Here is a 21,275-nt window from a genome sequence, read left to right as displayed (position 1 = left end):
GAGTGTGTGAGAGGTTCTCTCTTTCTCTGCTTCTGCCACGTGATACCCCTGTGCTTTGCTGTGAAGAGTCACTACCCACCAACAAGGCTCTCACCAAATGTGTTCCCTGGACTTTGGACTTCCTAGTCTCTGAAACATAAGCAATAAATATTGTTTCTTTATAAATTACCTAGTTTCAGGGGCTGGCCAGTTAACTCAGTTGGTTAGAGCGCAGTGTTACAACACCAAGGTCAAGGGTTCAGACGCCCATATAGGCCAGCCACCAAAAATAAATAAATAAATAAATAGCCCAGTTTCAGGTATTTCTGTTATAAGCAACAGAAACAGACTAATACAATTCCCAACACTGGCCTCAGTGTTACCTTAATGTGCCACTGTAGCTTTTCTTGTCCATTCGTAGTACTAATCAGAGTAAGAGCTGTCTGAAGAGGTGATTTTATTTTTTTTTTAAAGTTAATTTAACAAATATTCACTGAGAATATATTACAACAACAGAAAATTCTTATTACTAAAATAGTTTTTCTGGGTCTTCTTTACATTGGCTAAAGTCACTTTGTTAATATTAGTACTTGCTTATAAGGATATCTTTCAATAGCATAATTGTGTTTACAACTGCAATATTCAATACTCAAAACAGTTAACTCAGATGTTGGTTTCTACATTTATAAATAGACTCAGATTAAATAACCACTTGAATAAAATATTCACATTCTTTTAAAGGCACTGAAGGAGAAAAATACTACCTTTAAAGGACATTTCTTTTTTAAAAAGTAACTAGTTTTTAAATGGAATAACAACTCATTTTTTTAATTGAAACAAAAATTTAAACAGTAAAAAGGGATAGAACAATGAAAATAAATTTTCCCTCTTCCCCAGACCTCAGTCCCCTAATCCCTGTCTCCAGAAACAGCCACTGTTAAGATTGTCTTAAGAATCTTTCCCAAAAATATTCTATGCATTTGCAAGCATACAAAAATTAATATAACCACACATGAATATGCAAATGCATGTATAAATATACAATCCCTTAAACAAAATGTGGCATATCCATACAAAGTACATGTATTATTGCTCAACTCAAAATAGGAATGAAGTATCAGTACATGCTACAACATGGATGAACCCTGAAAACATGCCAAGTGAAAGAAGCCAGACACGATAGACCACATACAAGTATATTGTACAATTCTATTTATACGAAATGTTCAAATTCGATAAATCTGTAGAGAAAGAAGGTAAATTAGTGGTTGCCAGGGGCTGGGGGGAGAGGAGAAAGAAGAGTGACTGCTAATGAATACAGGATTTTGTTGTGGGGTAATAAAATTATTGGGGAATTAGATAGTGGTGATGGTTGCACAACATTTTGAATATAGTAAGAACCACTAAATTGGACTTCAAAATCGTTAAAATCATCAGTTTTATGTTATATAAATTTTGTCTCAATTTAAAAATATATATATATTATCCTTAATTTTTTTTACAAATGAGAACACACCATACACTGTATTGAACCTTTTATTCTTCTATTAACAACATAATTTTTTTATTTTTATAAAGTCAAAATTATCAATCTTTTCTATTATGGCTCCTTGGACTGATGCTGTATCTTTTATTTCCTTGAACATATTAAGCATATTTAAACTCTGAGTCTGATAATCCCATTAACTAAATACCCTACAGGTCTGTTTCCATTGCTTGTTGTTTACTTCAGTTTTCTTTCATGCATCTTGTAACCTCCTGTGCCTGGTTATATTTGTATTGAGCTCTGGAAATTGTATATGAAAAACTGGAGAAATAATTTCAGGCCTATTTTCTTCCAGAGAGGATTTAAATTTGCTGTTGGCAGGTGGCTAGGAGCACTAGCTATCTAGGGTGATCTCAATTTAATTTCAGAAATAAGATGATTCAAAGCTGTCTACTTCCAGTATACTGCATAGCCAATCTACTTCCAGTTCACTATTACTCTTAGGGTATGCCCTTTTAGGGTCTTGACCTGAGAATGATGATTTTGGGGTGATGTCTGAGAAAACTGTAGAGCAGGTAGCTCCAAGATCCCATCCCTCCACAGAAACATTGAAAAATCAAGCAAAAAAATTGTCAGAATAAACTTTATCAGAACTCTGGAAAATATTCAAGTTTACAGCAACCAAACAAACACTGAATCAAGAAAAAGGAAACTTAACAATGGCTCAGCACTAGGAGGAAGTAAAGACTAAGATTTGTAAATGGCTTGGCTAAGTAGTGAAGGAATGCCCCAGTACAGAGCCAATCTGTAAAGACAGAGAAATTTGTTTCTTTTTCTTTTCTTTCGTTTCTTTTTAATGGCTCCTGGTTGCTCAAGGAAATCTCTGTCAAAACATTAACTGAATACAAGGTAAAGAAACAGAGACTTCAGAGACCACATACACAACTAGACCTAACAGACATCTATAAAACACTCCACCCAACAGCAGGCTACACATTTTTCTCAAGTACACATGGAACATACTCCAGGACAAACCAGATGTTAGGCCACAAAATAAGCCTCAATAACTTTTAAAAGATTGAAATCATGCAAAATATCTTCTCTGACCAAAATGGAATGAAACTATAAAGCAGTAACAGAAGCATAACTGGAAAATTCATGAAAATGTGGAAATCACACAACATACTTTTAAATAACCAATGGGTAAAAAAAAAAAAAATCACAAGACAAATTAGAAAATATTTTAAGATGAATAAAAACAAAAATACAACATACCAAAACTTATGGGATACAGCAAAAGCAGTGCTCACAGACAAATTTATAGCTATAAATGCCTGCATTAAAAAAGAAGGATCTCAAATCAACACTTTAACTTTAACACATTAAATTAACACTTTAATGAGCTAGAAAAAGAAGAGCAAACTAAACCCAAAACTAGCAGAAGAAAGAAAATAAGGATTAGAGTGGAGATAAATGAAATAGAGAACAGAAAAAAGAAAAAAGAGAAACAAGACAAACATGTCCACTTTCACCACTGCTTATCAATATTGTACTGTAAGTTTCAGCCAGAACAATTAGTCAAGAAAAAGAAATAAAAGCATCCAAATTAGAGAGGAAGTAAAACTATCTCTATTCACAGATTACATAATACTATATGTAGAATATCCCAAAGAATACACACACACACACACACACACACACACACACACACACACACACACACACACACACACACACACACACTACCAGAGCCAATAAGTACATTCAGCAAAGTTGCAGAGCACAAGATCAACACATAATTAATTAATAATTCAATAAAGGAATTAAGAAAGCAATTCCTTTTACAGTATCAACCAAAAGAATAAATACCTAAGAATAAATTTAACCAAAATGGTGAAAGACTAGTCCACTGAAAACTACAAAACATTGCTGAAAGAAATTAAAGAAGACATAAATAAATGGAAAGACATCTTGTGTTCATGGACTGGAAGACTTAATATTGTCAAGGTGGCAATACTACCAAAAGCAATCTAAAGATTTAATGCAATCCCTATCAAAATCCCAACAGACGTTTTTGCAGAAATGGAAAATTTGATCCTCAAATTCATTGCAAGGGGCCACAAATAGCAAAAACAATATTGAAAAAGAAGAACAAAGTTGAAGAACTTACATTTCCCTATTTCGAAACTTACTACAAAGCTACAGTAATCAAGATAGTGTGATACTGGCATAAAGATAGACACATAAAACAATGGAATAGAATTGAGAGTACAGAAAAAGAAAAAAACATACATCTACTGCCTGTTGATTTTTGACAAGAGTGCCAAGACCACTCAATGGGGAAAGAACAGTCTCTTCAACAAACGATTCTGGGACAACTATGCAAAGAATGAAGCTGAACCCTACCCCATACCATAGACAGACATTAACTCAAAATGGTCATAGACCTAAATATAAGAGCTAAAACCATAAAAATTTTAGAAGAAAATATAGGGGTAAACCTTCATGATCATGGATTTGGCAACGAATTCTTAGATATGACACCAAAAGCACAAGCAACCAAAGAGAAGAAATGGATAAATTGGACTTCATCAAAATTAAAAACTTTTGTGCATCAACACATATTATCAAGAAAGTGAAAAGACAACCTACGGAACAGGAGAAAATATTTCCAAATCATATATCTGATAAGGATCTTACCTCTAGAAAGAACTCTTATAACTCAATAGTAAAAAGATAAATAACCTGATTTTAAAATGGGCAAAGGATCTGCATATACATTTCTGCAAAGAAAGTATACAAATAGCCAATAAATACATGAAAAGATGCTAAACATCATTAGTCACAAGGGAAATGCAAATCAAAACCACAATGAGATACTACTTCACACACACAGGATGGCTATAATAAAAATAAAAATAAAAACAAAAACAAAATAACAAGTGTTGGCAAAAATGTGGAGAAATAGAACCCTCATATATTGCTGGTAGGAATGTAAAATAGTGCAGCCACTATGGAAAACAGTTTAGCAGTTACAGGAAAAGTTAAACATAGAGATATCATATGGCCTAGTAGAATACTCCTAGTAGAATACCCAAGAGAACTGGGAACATATGTTCATATAAAAATTTGTACATGAATGTTCTTAGCAGTACTGTTCATAATAGCCAAAAGGTGAAAACAATCCAAATGTCCATCCACTGATAAACGAATAAACAAAATGTGGTATACAATGGCATATTATCCAGCCATAAGAAGAAATGAAGTAATGATAGATGTTATGACATGGATGAACCTTAAAAACACTATCTTAAGTGAAAGAAGCCAGACACAAAAGGCCACATATTACATAGTTTCATTTATATGAAATATCCAGAATAGGCAAATCCACAGAGACAAAAGTAGAATAGTGGTTGCCAGAGGTGGGGAGGGAGGGAATGGTAATGGGTATGGCCTTTCTTTTCAGGGTGATGGAAATGTTTTGGAATTAGATAATGGTGATCGTTGCACAATCTTGTGAATGTACTAAAAATCACTGAATTATATACTTCAAAATGGTGAATTTCATGGTATGTGATTTATATCTCAGAAAAAAAGAAAGGAAACGCTGTAAGCCTATCAAGAGGAGCTTGCTGTGCATCTGAGACTTCTATTTAATGGGTAGCAGGGTAGCTATCAGTTAATGTGAAACATTTTTCCAAGGAAATACATTTCTGCTGTACTATTTCCATTCATTCATTCAACAGGCAGTCATGGAATACCATAGTCATTGAATACCTGTTATGTACAAGAATCAGGTTAGCATCTGCTTTCACTTGCCTGTTGTTGCTTGAAGGCCTCAATAAGTAAATCAATATCAGTAAAAGTGAGAGGAAATTGTAGGCGAGGACCATCATAGGAATCTGGGACATCTATCAATGCCACGTAGTCCTGTCTATCCTTGATATCCTGGAGGGTGCTTTCAAAAAGTCGCCTTATTAATTCTGGAAAATAAAAGGCACAATTGAGGAGGGTAGAGCAGACAGGGCAGGAATCAACATTCTAATTCTCCTTGAATACCTAGCCATGTAAGGCACTGTGCTAAAGGTCATAAATACCAATATAACCCACATATAATCATGAGGAATAACTGATTCTGAGATCAGTAGTTACAGTCACATGGGTAACCATATCCCTTCCTGGGTAGACATTTTACCACAACAGGAGTCCATAAGCAGTGGGGAGGGGAGGGAGAGTCACAGGGAAAACTGATCGATCAAGGTATTTTGACGCTCAAAGCTCCAGCTCTGAATTTTTTGCCCATTCTTACATCTCAGATTTTTATTAATAAGGTTGAAAACATAACAATGTGTTGTATTTGATTCAAACATCTGCTGCTATTCAGGATCTACAGAAAATTAAACTGCAACATTCAATTTTTCCCCTGTTAAACACTTCAGAGGATTTTTACTTAGTTGTAATTTATTTGTTTCTCTCTTTACATAAAAATAAATTTTCTGACATGATTTTCTTTTTTTCTTGGTAAGAAAGCAGATAAAGTTAAATGACAAACAGTAGGCAGAAATACCCAAAGAGCCTCTCTCTCTCAGAGACATTTCTATATAACAGATTGCCTGCATTGCCCATTTTAGTAGATGTTGATACCCAGGGTCTCTTCTTGCTAGACTGCCCATGAAACAGTCATCCCAAGAACCGAAATCCAGACAATTCAGGTGAAGAAAATGAAAGGGGATGTAGTAGATTGACTGCAAAAGTGACTCCAATTCTATATCCCAACTTCAATCCATGCTCTTCTTAATGTGATTTTGCAGCTACTCCCATCAAGAGTCTGTTTCCCCATCCCTTCAGGCTGGGCTGGGCTCATGACTTCATTGGACTAAAAAATGTGGTAGAGTGATACGTACCAGTTCCAAGCCGAGGTCTCCAGAGGCCTTGTATGCTTCCATACTCTCTCTTTTGGATCTGTGCCACTACCACAAAGCCTGGGCTAGCCTACTGAAAGATCCGAGACCATATGGAGCAGAGCTAAGTCATCCTAGCCAAGGCTGTCCTAGATCAGCTACCAGCCAGCAGACCTCCAGACACATGAGTGAGCTCCAGCCAATACCCAAAAGGCTGCCAAATCAAGTCTGCCAAGATTATCAGAAGTGTTCAGCTAGTCTGCCGACTTGTTAGCAAAAAGAAATGTTTATTACATGCCACAGAGGTATTGTGGTTGTTTAATACACAGTATAATTGCAGTAACAGATAACTGACCCAGAGGATGATGATATACTCTTCAACTCATTAACACTGAATTGCTACCAAGGCCATTTATCAGAAGTCCACTGCAAACAGTTTCTATCTTTTTGAATATTAAGAGTAGTCATGTTTGGGAAGTATGATGATAGCAGATATAGACAGAATACATATTTTTCATGATCCAGTTATGCTGAGAGATTACAGTTAAGATTTAAACTTGAAAAATTTTTTTCTAAAGTAAGTCATAATATCTAGTAATTAAAAAAATTTTTTTTTCTAAATTATTATGTACCACAATATTTTTTGGTGGTGGTTGGCTGATGATGTTTTATAAGAAGTCGAATTTAGGACCAATCCCCGCCCCCACCAAAAAAAAAAAAAAAAAAAAACACCACAAAAAATCCCAGCAGTTTCCCTACATCATCTAACAGAGTTGTGAAGATTATTTTCTGTTACAGACTCTAAGAAATGAAGTGAATATGGAACACATTTTGTCAGAACTAGGGGATTTTGTTTTTTAGATAGGGGAGGGATTTATGACATGATTGTAGTATTCATGAGAAAGGCAGTATAGCTTTTGACGCACACCTGACTTGAAAACCCGGATGCTGGAGGAAGAGAGGCTGAGGATGTAGATATACATATGAAGATGTCTCATCCCAACCCCTTCCAAATTCTCAGAGGCCTGGCAACCCCATTAGTCACTTTCTCTCTTGCCTATACCTTCAGCATTATCCCACAATTAAAGACAGTTGAAGTCTCCTCTAATCTAAAATGTCACCCCTAGACCCCACATCTGCCCTACACTGAGGAAGAAGATTTCCTCTTCCACTCCTGCACTCTATTGTTTGACATTTCTACCTTTATTGTTCCCACTGTTCCCTCTCCCTAGACTACCCTTTCTTTCTCCTCTTCGGATAATTTCTCCTCATCCTTCAAAACTCAACCCCCCCTGCCCAGGTTCGGTCGCAAACCACACCTTTACTATGGCATCATGTTGATAATGATGATAGCTCCCAGTTACTGAATGCTTACTATGTGCCAGGCACTGTTCTAAGCTCCTTACACATACATGTTCATGTAATGATCACAACTATCTGATGAGGTTAAGTATTGTTATTATCCCCATTTCATACACAAGGAAAATGGGGCACAGCATGTAAGTGGGAGAGATGGAACTCAATCTCAGACAAGCAGGCTCCAAGTCCAAACTCTTAAACACCACACTTTTACTGCATACTCGTGCTCTGTCATCTCTTCCTTTCTCATCAGCTAACTGACACCTCAGGTCAATTCCATCACTTCCAGTTATTAAAACTCAGCCTTGTTTAAAAATATTGTTTTTCTTTTTTTAAAAAATAAGCTCAGTCTGGCCCTTTCTTCCATAGATTTAATAACCCTCACTCCTTAAAAGTTCAGTGATAAATATATAAAAAAGCACCCTTTTCCTAAAGCAATTCTTAGTTAAAACTACTCAACATGAAATATCAGTCAAAAGCAAATCATAATTCTTCTGCTGCTGGTTTTTAGCAACATAAAAATGAATAACATTCTCTTCCAACAGCTAATATATGTCATATATGAAAACAATCAAAAGCTTTAACACCGCTAATGCATATGCTCTCCCTGTGGGCTATAACTATTATAACTAATAATAATAATTTAATGAATGTCAAAAATATATGAAGAGTTTTGCAACATGTAATTAGAATTAATCCTTACCTATTGATTTACAATTTTGTCAACATGAATGTAAACTAATTAAATATAAGATCATGAATTATAACCAAATGATACCTTTACAAGTTGTTCTAAAGAAAATACCTAATAAATACCCCTTACACACAATCTTTTCTTTTACCTAGCACAGACTCAAAATCTGGACAGAAAAAAATTTAAAGCCCATAACTTAAAAAACAAAAACAATTTTTGCCTCTACCACTCACATGTCACTTTAAAAATGAGCTCTACATATTGCTGGAAAAAGAAAAGCACCAATTGGACCACAGTTATAGTTATTTCATTTCGCAATTATGAATCTGTACCAAAACCATTGATGTCCATAGATAAAGCTGATAGATGCTAAAATGACATTTCATAAAATTTAACACCTGTTTCTGATTTTTTAAAAACTCAGAAAACTATAAATGGAAGAACAGTTCCTTAACACATTTTTTAAAATTTAAATCAACGATAATGGTTTTTCCATTAAATTATTAACAAAACAAGCACGCCCACTTTCATTGTTTCATTTTAACATTGCTCTACCATCTCTGGCTAACACAATAAGACATGAAGCTGAAATAAGAGCAATAACTATTGGATAGAAAGATAGAAAAATAAAGTTGTTTGTGGAATTAGATACCTACACTCAAGAATATCAATTGAAAAATTCCCAAAATTGATAGAATTAAATATAATACAAAGGTTAATCACACTGGTTTGAATCACAGCTTTCCCACTTATGAGATGAAAAACCTTGGGAGATTACCCTATAAGTCTCAGATTCTACAGAAAGGGGATGATAATAATAATGATAATAATAATAATTTCACTGGTTTGTCATGAAGACTAAATGAAATAGTGTATTTAAGGCACTAAAATACATGGCACATGGTAAACATTTAATAAATATCAGTAATAATAATAATTTCATTATTATTCAATAGTAGCACAATATAAGATACATAGATATAAATCAAAAGTTTTACTAAATACTACCAATAATCAATGGTAGTAAGATATAATGGGAAAAATATCCTATTTACCATAGCAACAACACGTATAAAATACATAGTCTGATAGGACATTTTGGCTGATCTGGGGAACAGAAAGAAAAGTCAAAACATTTCCACACACTCCATCCCACTCCTCACTTCCACCAGTTTCTGTTTAAACCTATTGCTACCTATGGCAACTTTGGCTTTCTGCCTGTGGGAAAAAGACTGGGAATGTTTGTGAGGAGTCTCTGCTCTCCATCAAGTCCTACAAACTGGCTTTGAGCTCCTTAAGTAGTAGGACAGGAAGAAAAACTGGCATAATTGATTTTCACAAAAGAGGTGGTAAGACTGCAAGGACAAGTACTGCTTTCAGGTCACCTCTCACCTTTGGGACACCTAGAATGTCTTGAGATACTCTGTGTCTCAGAGTTAAAACCATTAATCTGGCCCTGATATCTAGATATGTTAAATAACCTTCTGGTTCCTAAAAACACCCTGCTTAGGGATTATAGCACTTCAGTTAAACAGGCCAAAGTGGAGAATGTCTGGAATTCTCCCACCAAAGGGCCATCATAAATCAACCTACAGCAATAACCTGTAAATCTCTTTTTCTGCTGCACTATAATAATTAAATCAGTGTGAGTCTAACTCTATAATAGAGAAATGTATAAGAGAATAGACAGCCCAGAAATATGCCCAATTATATATTTTAAAATGAATATATTATGAGGGCGACATTACAAATCAGTAGTGAAAAGATCTATTATCAAATAAATATTGAGGAAAAATTGGTTAACTACTTGTAAATTTTCTTTGTAGTTGTGTTTTTTAATTATTCTCAACCACTGGACATCAAAATTTTCTTATTTAGTTTAATAAAAAAATTTCAAACTTTATAAAGTGTTAAAATTTTTTAAGTCAAACCATAAAAACATCTACAAATACATACATAGTAACACAAATTTTAAATATTTCAAGGCCTTCTAAGTTCAAATGCAGAAGGATTCACAAAGAAAAAGATATTTAGAATTGAAAAGAAAGATATTTAAATAATTAATAGTTGAAAATGTCCTGAACCTGATGAAAAATATCAACTTAGATATCACAGAAGGCCAGCAAACCTGAAGCAGGATAAATAAAAATGAAACCTCTTCAAGGCACATTAGGGTTAAAATACTATTTTCCAGAGTTACTTAGGTTAGTATGTTTCTTCTCCATCTCCTCCAGGTAGTTATGTTATTCTTTTGTAACACAGTTAGGTTAATCTATCATATTATATATTCTATTTTGAGATTAGACACACACATACACTTCCCGTTTTTAATTAATTATTATTGGGGGGGAGGTATGTGAAACATTATATGATTCTAGGGTCAGAACTACAAAAAGATGTACTCAGAGAAGTGTCGCTCCGCCTTCATCCCATTCTTTCTGACCTGTTCCCACCCATCCTCTGTAGGTAAATAACGTCATTATTTTCTGGTTTATCCTGTATTTACTGTTGCACAAATAAAGATATAAATATGTTGTGTGTGTATATATATTTGTATGTGTGTGTGTGTGTACACACTCATATCAGGGAAAGATTTCTTAAACAGGACCAGAAAACACTAACCATAAAGGAATAAAAAATTGTACTACATTAAAATTAAGAAAGTCTGTTAATCAAAAGACACCATTTAAAGACCAGGGGATAAAAGCTAAAGACTGAGAGAAGATATTTGATATTTGCAGTACATTTATCTAATAAAATTCATATTTAGAATAGTTGGAGAACTCCTAAAAATTGATAAAAGACAGTAACCCAATAGAAAAATAGGCAAAAGGCCTGAAGAGGCATTTTACCAAATGAGATGTCTACACAACCAATAAACATACAAAAAAGTGAGCAACTTTATTGCTCACCAGGGAAAAGCATTTTTTATTAAAGCAGAAATATGATACCACTGCATACCCACTGGAATGGCTAAAATGAAAAGAATAAGCAATTCCAAGTATTGCTGAGGATATGAAACAACTGGAACTCGTGGGAATATAGTTTGTTACAACGCTCTTCTAAAACTGTTTGTCAGTATCTAATAAAGCAGAACATACATATATATCCTATAACCTAAAACTTCCATCCCTGGATTGTGGTACATCTTTATAATAATGGCCCCCAATGAATCATGCCTCCCTGGGTCCATATCCTTTTATACTGTAATGCTGTCACTCTTCTCAGCAAGAGATCTTTCAACCCTTTTGAATCTGTGGCTGGCCTTGTGACTTGCTTTAACCAAGAAAATACAGCAGAACTGATTTTCCAAAGTTCTAGCACATAAGCCTTAAGAGGCATTGGAGCTGTTGCTTTGCCCCTCTTGGACCTAGCCACCATGTAAAAAAGTCCAGAATATCCTGCTGGACAGACAGGCTGCATAAAAAGAATAGAGGCAACCAAGTTAATAGCCAACACCAAAGTCCCAGACATGTGAAGAAAACCATTTGGACTTTCCTGCCCAGGTGACCTAGAGGAGTGAGCCCAACTGATACCACATAGAACAGAGAAATGCCATTCCCAGTGAGCCCTGTTAAAATGCCTGACCATGGAATCTTAAGCAATAAAATGGCTGTTGTTTTTAAGCCACTAAATTTTGGTGTGATTTGTTTTAAAGCAATAGATAACAGTAAATGAGTATGCAGCAAAAAAAATAAATACATATGTTTACCAGAAGGGACACATACAAGAATGTGCACAGCAGCACCATTTAAATTGCTGAACTGAAAACAACCCAAATGCCTATAAACAACAGAATGGATAAATTATGGTGTATTCATAAAATGGAATATTATTCACAATAAGAATGACCAAATTACAAAATGGATGACTCTCACAAATACAATATTGAGTAAAAGAAGCCAGACCCAAAAGAATATATACTGTATGATTCCATTTATATAAAGAAGTTCAAAAGCAAGCAAAACTAATGTAAGGTGGAAGTCAAGAAAGTAGTTACTGGGGGCCGGCCCGTGGCTCACTCGGGAGAGTGTGGTGCTGCTAACACCAAGGCCACAGGTTCGGATCCCATATAGGGATGGCCGGTTAGCTCACTGGGTGAGTGTTGGTGCTGACAACACCAAGGGTTAAGATCCCTTTACCGGTCATCTTTAAAAAAAAAAAAAAAAAAGAAAGAAAGAAAGTAGTTACTGGGTGGAATGGGATTGGGTAATAACTAGAAGAAGGCAGGACTGGGGGCTTCTGTGACTCTGATAAAGCTTTATTTCTTGTCCTGGGTGTTGGGTACATGGGTGTGCTTATTTTGAGAAAATGTGTTGTTTGATATACTTATAATTTGTATACTTTCTTGTAATGTATATTATACTTCAAGAAAAAGTTTACATAAAAGTATTATACCACCATCCCCTTCTCTGATAAAAAAAAAAAAATATTTTGTTATATTTTAAAATCACCTGGAGCATTTTTTTAATGCATATTTTTAAAAAATATAAAGTCTGAGTAAATATCTCTGGGCTGGAACCCAGCCATCTGTAGCTCTGAAACTCCACAGTGATTCTGATGAAGTGAGTCCAAATTGAAATAGTAGGTCATTAGCAGAAAGAGTGCTGTTTCATCATTATTATATTTCCTCTCAAAAACATTTTTGCCAAAGAACACGAAGCACAAACAACTGTCTTCAAATTGCAATTATCTAAAAGAAGATGACAAAGTACCCACTTCCACCCACTCCCCACTCCACAGGTTTGTCTATTCCACCATTCAGAAAGCTTCTACTGATCATTAAATGCTCTAATTAGTTTTATACATATGTACTTAGCTCAAATAATGCCATTAAAACACCATTCTTTATACCACTTTGAAGGGTATTTACCAGATTATTTAAAAAATGCTCCTATATGCCATAAACATTTTAATTAGAGCAAAAAATTGCTGGCCCAAATTAAAGAAAAATGAATTTTTAAGTCTGGCATCTACCATAAAGATAACAACAGGCAGATCTTAATTTGTAAGAGAAATACATGCCTTGTGAATAATTATCACTTTAAAATCATTTTTGAACCACACCTATATTGCCTGTCTCAGCTTCACAATGACTAGATAGATGATAGATAGTCAGATAGATAGATAGACAGATAGTTGATAGAGGTAGATAGATGATAGATGGATAGAAGGATGGACAGACACACAGATAGACAGATGATAGATAGATAGACAGTACAGATAGTTGATAGAAGTAGATAGATGATGGATGGATGGATGGACAGACACACAGACAGACAGGTGATAGACAGATAGACAGGTTAGAATGCCACCTTGTAATACCAAGGTGAAGGGTTCAGATCCCTGTACTGGCCAGCTGCCAAAAAAAATTTTTTTTAAGTGGTTACATCTCCAGCCTGGATAGATAGTCAGGTGATATACAGCTAGATACATAGACAGACAGATGATACATACACACATACACACATAGAGCAAGCAGAAAACAAAGACATGATGGGGCCAACTGTGTTTAACCTGCCATTTCCCCCCAGATCTGCTGCAGGAAACAAGATATTTTGATCTCTCAGCAGAAAAGTTTTGTGGATGAAAAATAAACACATTGATTCATTCACTTATTTATTTATTTATGGTGGCTGGAAAAATAAGATCCTCTTTACTAAGCTACCATTGTGCATCAATAGGTTGTGGTTCAAAGAAGGTATTCAACAAACGAATGTTGGATGAAATCTAATTCGATTTTTTGAAAAGTGAAAAAATTAAATGGCCAATTTAGTTGACACCATCCAGAGGGGAAAAAAGCCAGTTGAACTGATTTCACCAGACAAGAGAGATGGGCATCTTTTAAATTTCTTAGTGTTCTCCCATATTCAGAATTTGCATATCTTGACAAGGGCAATTCAATATTTAATGACTAGTTTTCAAAAGATTAAACTTTTTACTTACGTGGACTTTGCTCACATACAAGCGCATAGTTTTCCAACATGAAGGAAAAGAAGTTGGATAGCTGGACAAAATAAAAATACATTAATCAATTAATGAACCCCAAACAGCTACTGTGGCAAATGCTATCAGTGTTCCATGCAAGTCCCCTTACTCTTCTGGGACACTCATCTCCCAGCTGCTACAGGTGCTAAGGGTCACACCTATACCTGCCTCCAGAGGGCTGCTGTGGCAGATAGGCAGCACCACACCCAGAGCTGCACAGATATATATACGCCCCTCCTGGGGGGCTGACTGAAGGAAGGGTACAACAGCCCAGTCCCCCACCTCCCTTGCCCTCCTGGGCCAAACTGTGATGCATTTCACACTTGAGAAGTCCTGATGGGATAAGGCTGAGGTCAGACTTCTCCAGAAAGCACATTTGTGCCTAGATTCTTCCCCTGTTCTATCTTTGCTTTCCTCATTCCCTTACAGGTTTTTTTTCTAAGAACACTCCCTCAATAAGTCATTTGTACCGGAATCCTTGTCCGAGACTCTGCTTCTAGAAAATCCAACCTAAGATAGCTACTAAATTTTATTCATTATGATCTCTTTTCTTTTTGGTGGTGAGATTAAGAGTTAAGGGGAACTAAAATGCTAAATATATTTGGGAAATAAAGGAAGGGAGGAAGGGAAAGGCGGAAATCCATCAGCATTCCAACTATCAACTAGGTGGTGCCTCTGTGCCTACCAATTATCTGCAAAGACTTGCATTTATACAGCACAAATAATTTCTCCTCCAAGCGCTTCTTCCTATGAAGAGTGAACGCTAATGAACTTAATCTCTTTGGGAGAAGGTTTGGGAGTTGAAGGAAGACTTTCCATACAAATATCAAAATGTATGATTTTAATGCTGTTGATGGGTTTGTCAATTAAGTGTCACTAGAAACCACAATGAGATACCACTTCACACCCAGTAGAATAGTTATAATCAAAATAACAAGTGTTGGCAAAAGATGTGGAGAAATTGCAACCCTCATACACCATTGGGAATGTATAATGGTGCAGCTGGTTTGGAAAATGGTTAGTTACTCAAAAAGATAAACACTGAATTATCATATGACCCAGCAATTCCACTCCTAGGTATATACCCAAGAGAATTGAAAACATATGTTTACACAAAAACTTGCACACAAATGTTCATACCAGCATTTTCCATAATAGCCAAAAAAAAAAAAAAAAAAGGAAACAACACAAATGATCCATTAACTGAGGAATGGATAAATAAAATGTGGTCTACCCATACAATGGAATATTTTATTCAGCCATAAAAAGGAACGAAGTACTGATACATGCTACAACATAGATGAACCTTGAAAACATGCTAAGTGAAAGAAGCCAGACACAAAGGACCACATATTGTGTGATTCCATTTATATGAAATGGCCAGAACAGGCAAAGCCACAGAGACAGAAAACACATTAGTGATTGTCTAGGGCTTTGGGAGAGGAGAATGGGGAGTGACTAACTATGTAGTTTTGTGGGGGATGGTGAAAATTTCCTAAAATTGACTGTGGTGGATACACAAGTCAGTGAATATACTAAAAATGATTGAATTGTACACTTTAAATAGATTAATTGTATGTTATCCAAATTATATCTCAACAAAGCTATTAGTTTTAAAAAAAAAAGAGTCCATAGAAAAGAAAGTACTGATAGCAGAATGTCTGTGTATAAAGCATATCAATTTGGGGGCTCACTCTACCTGTATGCTCATCACTTTATGCTACAGTGCTTAAAAAGATAGCCAATGCTATGAGCTCCAAATCACGGTAAAGGGAGCATCTTTTGAATCACAGTATATCATTTTCATAGCTGCCATGAAAAAGCCAGCAATTTAATTCTTTTTGAAATTTTCTTAATTATTTTAAAGATTATAATGTAATACATAAATATATGATTGTTAAAAACTACAAACAATACTAAATGAAAATGAGAGGTCCCTACCCATCTACCAATACCACTCCTGTCCCCAGAATTAACCACTGTAAACAATTTGCTGTGTATCTTTATCCAGACTTTTACTGTATGTTTAATTTTCTTTCACATATATGGCATAAACTCCATATATTGTTCTACAAGTTGATTTTTTTCATTAACAACTATATTGGAGATCTTTCCAAGATCTTTTTATTGTTAAAAGAAAGAACCTTTTTTATTAATGAGCATTAAAGCTAGATTTATGTATCCTTTATGCAAGTTTTAAAAAGGCCTTCCTTACCCATGTACATTTTCTTCTAGAACTTTCATAGGTTTGTTCCCAGGAAATTCTTCCCTTTTTTTAACTTGTAAAAGTATTTTTTCTTTCATAAACTAACTTTACTTTCTATTAGGGCATATACCCCAAAATAGGATAAGACTATTTTATTAGTTAACTAGACATCTGGCAGCCCTCTAAAAAATGTCAACTTCAAAACTGAAAAACACCATCCTCTTCTCAAATGACACTGTCTCAATTCTCAGACAATGTCACTACATCCTCTAGTAACGCCTTTCACCAAGGTTCCTCAGCTTATAATGGACCTAAACTTTCATTCTTTCAATAACAAGAAGTAAAGAGAAGTATTTCACCAAAAGAAGAGAGAAACTTGCAAAACAGACCTGCATTTGTCCTTGTTCATCAGCGTATTCGATGGACTGGAATATGGTGAGAGCATAGTGTTGTCTGGCCTTCAACCGAGCTCTGTACCTTCGGTACCAGTTCTGGATGATCAATGCGGCTTTTAGCACTGCAGACCCACAGGATATGAAAGTCAGAGAGAAATAGTTACTGTGCAGCTACTGGGGGGAAGTAGGTGCTTCAGAAAAAAAAAAATATCAGTCCACCTGAATTCCTAGGTTTTAAGAATATAAAAAAATCCAAATAATGAGATTGACCTTTATGTTTTTCATAAAATGTCTTTAAGTTTCAAACACTCAGAGAATAATGACAGCATAGCCATTAGGAACATTTTTGGAGTAAGACTTCCTGAATTTAAATCTCAGCTCTGCTAATTACTGTCTATGTGACTTTGGGTGAGTCATTAAAACTCTCTAAGCCTCAGTTTCCTCATCTGTAAAATGGGGATAATGACAGCACCTACCTCTGGAACTACTTAGGCATATTAAATCTATGTATATCCTATAAGGGAGCAATTCTGTTCTTTACTATATACCCCAAAGCAATTCTCAGACAGTCCATAAAGAAGACACATGGGGATGCAACTGCATCTTTGTTTGTGGCAGTAGGGAGTTTGATACCAATACAGCCTGGCTGTCCATCGCTAGGAAAGAGACTAGTACCTGTGGTGGGTGCATACCATGGAGTATCATGCCACAACTGGATGCAATGGATTAGATAAACCCACAGCAATGTGGATAGGTCTTTAAAACATAGTGCTTCCGTTGGAACACTTGTTACAAAGTCAGAGACAGAATGAAATATAACATGATACCATTTTATATCAATTAAAAATATACATACACAAAACCACAATATACGTTTCATCAGAATATATATGAAGGAAAAGACACACACTACACTTAATAGAGTGGTTATTTATGGGGGGGTGAATGAGCATGGGATACATGGATAAAAGAATGCACAAATTAATTAACATAAGAAAGGGTCTTGCACAAACCAATGACAACAATATACAATGTAGTGAGAAGTATGATTCATTCCACCTTCTGCACACAAGAGTCAATTGATAAAAGACAGATGAATAAATAAACACAGCTCCCTCCCTCATAGAGTTACTATGAGGATGAAATGAAATAGTACAGGTGAAGAGTTTAGCCCAATGCCTGGTGTAAAGCACATGCTAAATACATGGCAACGATAAGTAGTGGGTTTTTTTGTGGACTATCCAGGCATACTGTCTCTCTTCTGGGGCCGGTAACCTTTGAACCATCCTGTAGTTTTATATTATCGAAGAAAGAGATCAGGTGAGATAATGAGATTTAAAATAAAGTCTCTTATGTCTCATCAAGTTTTAGAGTAAAGAGCAATCAACACCACCAGCTGGCTCCTTTTATTCATGCTATTATTTTTCCCAGTTAGCACATAAAAATTAAGAGGTGACTATAACAAGAACAATTTGAGTTCTGAAAGCAGGGATCCAGCCTCCAGTCCTAGCATCCTTTGGTTTAGTACTGCTGTGGTATACTGAGTATATGCCAGGACCTAGTCATCTGAAAATGTTTATTTTTGAGCTTCCCCAAGACTCTTGGGTTTCAGAGACTCTCATCTCATTATTCAGCTTCCAGAAAACCCTGGGGACAGACCTAAGGTCAAGTACCATGATCTGTATGGTAGTAGCATGGCTGAAAAAGCAAGTGTCCTCATGATATCACTGTAGAGAGCCCAGGCACCTGAAAGGCCTGTCCTGTGTGACAGTCACTGTCACGATGAACCAACCTCTCATGTCAGGGATTCTCGTATTCACCAAGCACAGTGGTGCAGTTCCAGTGCTATTTACTGAGTGCTTGCTGAGGACCAGTCAATGTCTTAGTTCCTGCAGTCCTGAAGCTCAGAGAGATTGAGGAACTTTAAGCTCACTTAGCCAATACATGGAAACGGACATCAAGGATATGAATCCAGGTCTGACTCGTTGGGTAAGTCAGCGAGACAGACCTGGGTAAGCCCAAGCTCTTAACCTCCACAGAGCTACTGACCTTTCTTTGTGACTCAGTTTCTTTACCTGTACAATGATGTAGTAGAATAAATGATTACTAAAGTCTTTTCTATTTAGTATTAGCAACACCAATAATAAATAACCAAGTTTATTTTATTTCTATAATTAATAATAGATCAAAAGAGCTACCATATGTTAAGGATATACTATAAGACATTCAGTCCTCACAAGTATAATCATCTCCACGCTACCCATAAAGATACTTTGAGTTCAGAGAGGAAAGTATCTTACTCAAAGTCACTTACCTAGTATGGACTCATGATCTCTGAGTCCAAACCCTGGGCTTCTCCTCTATAGCCAGTCACTTCATTCCCTAATCTATTTGTCCCTTTTCTTCCTTTGAATATAGCCACCATTTATTGAATGCCTACTATGTGCCTGCACTGGCTAGACACTTTACGTATCCTACCACTCCTACTCCTCCCCCACACAGGGAGACAGGCGAGCTAACCCCTCCTTCCCATCCTCTGCCTGGCTTCTGTCAAGTCCCCTGTGGGGATCCCGGCCTGCTCTCCAAGGGAGGAGTGGCTGCTCTGTTTGGTAAGCACACAATACATTCCCTGAGCTCTATTCTACCAGTAGGTGCAGACGCTGTGCCTTGGGAGGTATACAGCCATGCTCAGTTTTGTCTTATACTTCCTCTACTGCAAAGTCAGGAAGCTGACCTGCACCCCACCCCCAGCTGGTAATCAGCCATCTCTGCCTACAGTTGCCCTCCTGTACCTGCTCTGCGCACGAATGCCACTTATTAAGCTATCATGTCTCCACTGTACTCCCACCCTTCTCCAGTCAGCTCAGTGGTGCTGAGGCTGGGACTCTGCAGACCCCATTCCAGCTTTGCCAGTTGTTCCTTGTTAGTTCTCTGCCAATAGGGGCAGTAGAAGGAGGGACAAGGGCCACACTCCTTCCTGTCAGCTTCCTGTTCCCATTAGTAGAACCCAGCAACTGCTCTTCCCTCCTGCAGCAGCAGCTAGGTCCAGTTTAGTCTATCCAGCACTTGCAAAATGAGCCTCATGGCAACCCTGAAACACCAGCTCCAGCTGAGCAGCACCCCTTCTTACAGGTCTGAGTTTCAGTTCTGTAGGACCCTCCTCCAAGTGTCTAAAGTGTGATCATTCCAATCTTTTCCCTTTGTTCTCTCAGTCCTAGGAGTGGGAACTTTCCTGCAGTTGCTAACCTCTGCAAACCTTGGAGTTCTTGTTCAGTAATCTAGTGACAATTTAGTGACAGTTCAGATATCTTCTTGACAATTCCTTACCTCCAATTCTCTCTGTTCAAATTACTGTGGTTTCTGCCTCCTGACTAGACCCTGCCTGATGAGCTAGTCTCAGAGGGGTGGGAAAAATAGCTCCTGCTTAGGCCTCAAGCCTCCAACTTCCTGGATGCTCTAAGTCAGGCCCTTACTAGAGTTCTACATTGGGATTTTGAGTACGTGTGCAGCAGTTGATAAAGTGGACTTTGATTCACATCTTGCTGTTGTCCTTTGGGCATAAAGTTCCCTTAGAAACTTCTCCTGGAGAGGGAAGGAGACTGGCAGGGCAGGACTGGGCATACCTACATCAGACCTCTAAAACCTCACTAATTCCTAAGAGCCTACCCACCTACTGTGGGGTAACAGTAGCCAGCTGCGGACCCTCCTCCAGAGCAGGAATCTCCAAAATAGCAAGATGTAGAGCTCAGACATGACAGACCCTACCCTAGGGAGTCACTGGCTCCAAAACCCCCTACCCTGCCCAGAGAGTTGAAGATCTGTATCATCCCAGTTCTGAACTTGCTAGACAGCTTACATCTGCTTCTGCTCCTGCTGCTTCATCATGTAACAGGGCTTTTCTTCCCTGTCACGTTAATTCCATGCAGAAAAAAAAAAGCTACTATCATACGTGTCCCAAGAGCCTTTTATTTTTGTTTCTAGAAGAAAGCAACAACATAGGTTTAATAAGTTACCTGGCCAATTTTGTATGCCCAGCACAGGTGGTTTCTCTATTGCCAAGCTATTTTGTGTTGGTTTGTTTCATTTTTTAATGGATTCTTTTTTCTGGTGGTGATCACTATCATGGTATTTTGCAAGAAATTAAATATCCATGAGCAAGACAAACAATAAATTCAGTACATTTGCTTTGTGCCAGGCACTGTGCTTGGTGCTTTATGTGGATCATCTAATTTTATTTGATTTGATTTAATCCTCCCGACAGTCCTGT

At 36.6% G+C, this 21,275-nt stretch overlaps 1 protein-coding gene across 4 annotated transcripts in view; it reads right to left on the bottom strand.

The window, feature by feature from the left end:
- PPEF1 (protein phosphatase with EF-hand domain 1) overlaps window positions 1-21,275 on the bottom strand; it is a 124,937-nt gene that overhangs the window by 65,502 nt on the left and 38,160 nt on the right. For all 4 annotated transcript variants that reach the window (XM_063083376.1, XM_063083375.1, XM_063083373.1 and 1 more), the window contains exons 5-7: window positions 17,003-17,130; window positions 14,366-14,426; window positions 5,285-5,448 (exon numbers count right to left, since the gene is read on the bottom strand). In XM_063083376.1, coding sequence (XP_062939446.1) covers window positions 5,285-5,448; window positions 14,366-14,426; window positions 17,003-17,130 — 353 coding nt within the window. The remainder of the gene's footprint in view (window positions 1-5,284; window positions 5,449-14,365; window positions 14,427-17,002; window positions 17,131-21,275) is intronic.

This window comes from Cynocephalus volans, chromosome X, assembly GCF_027409185.1.
Source record: "Cynocephalus volans isolate mCynVol1 chromosome X, mCynVol1.pri, whole genome shotgun sequence".
NCBI classification, from domain to species: Eukaryota; Metazoa; Chordata; class Mammalia; order Dermoptera; family Cynocephalidae; genus Cynocephalus; species Cynocephalus volans.
Note: the sequence above shows the minus strand (reverse complement) of the source record. Positions and strands in the feature narration are given on the sequence as shown.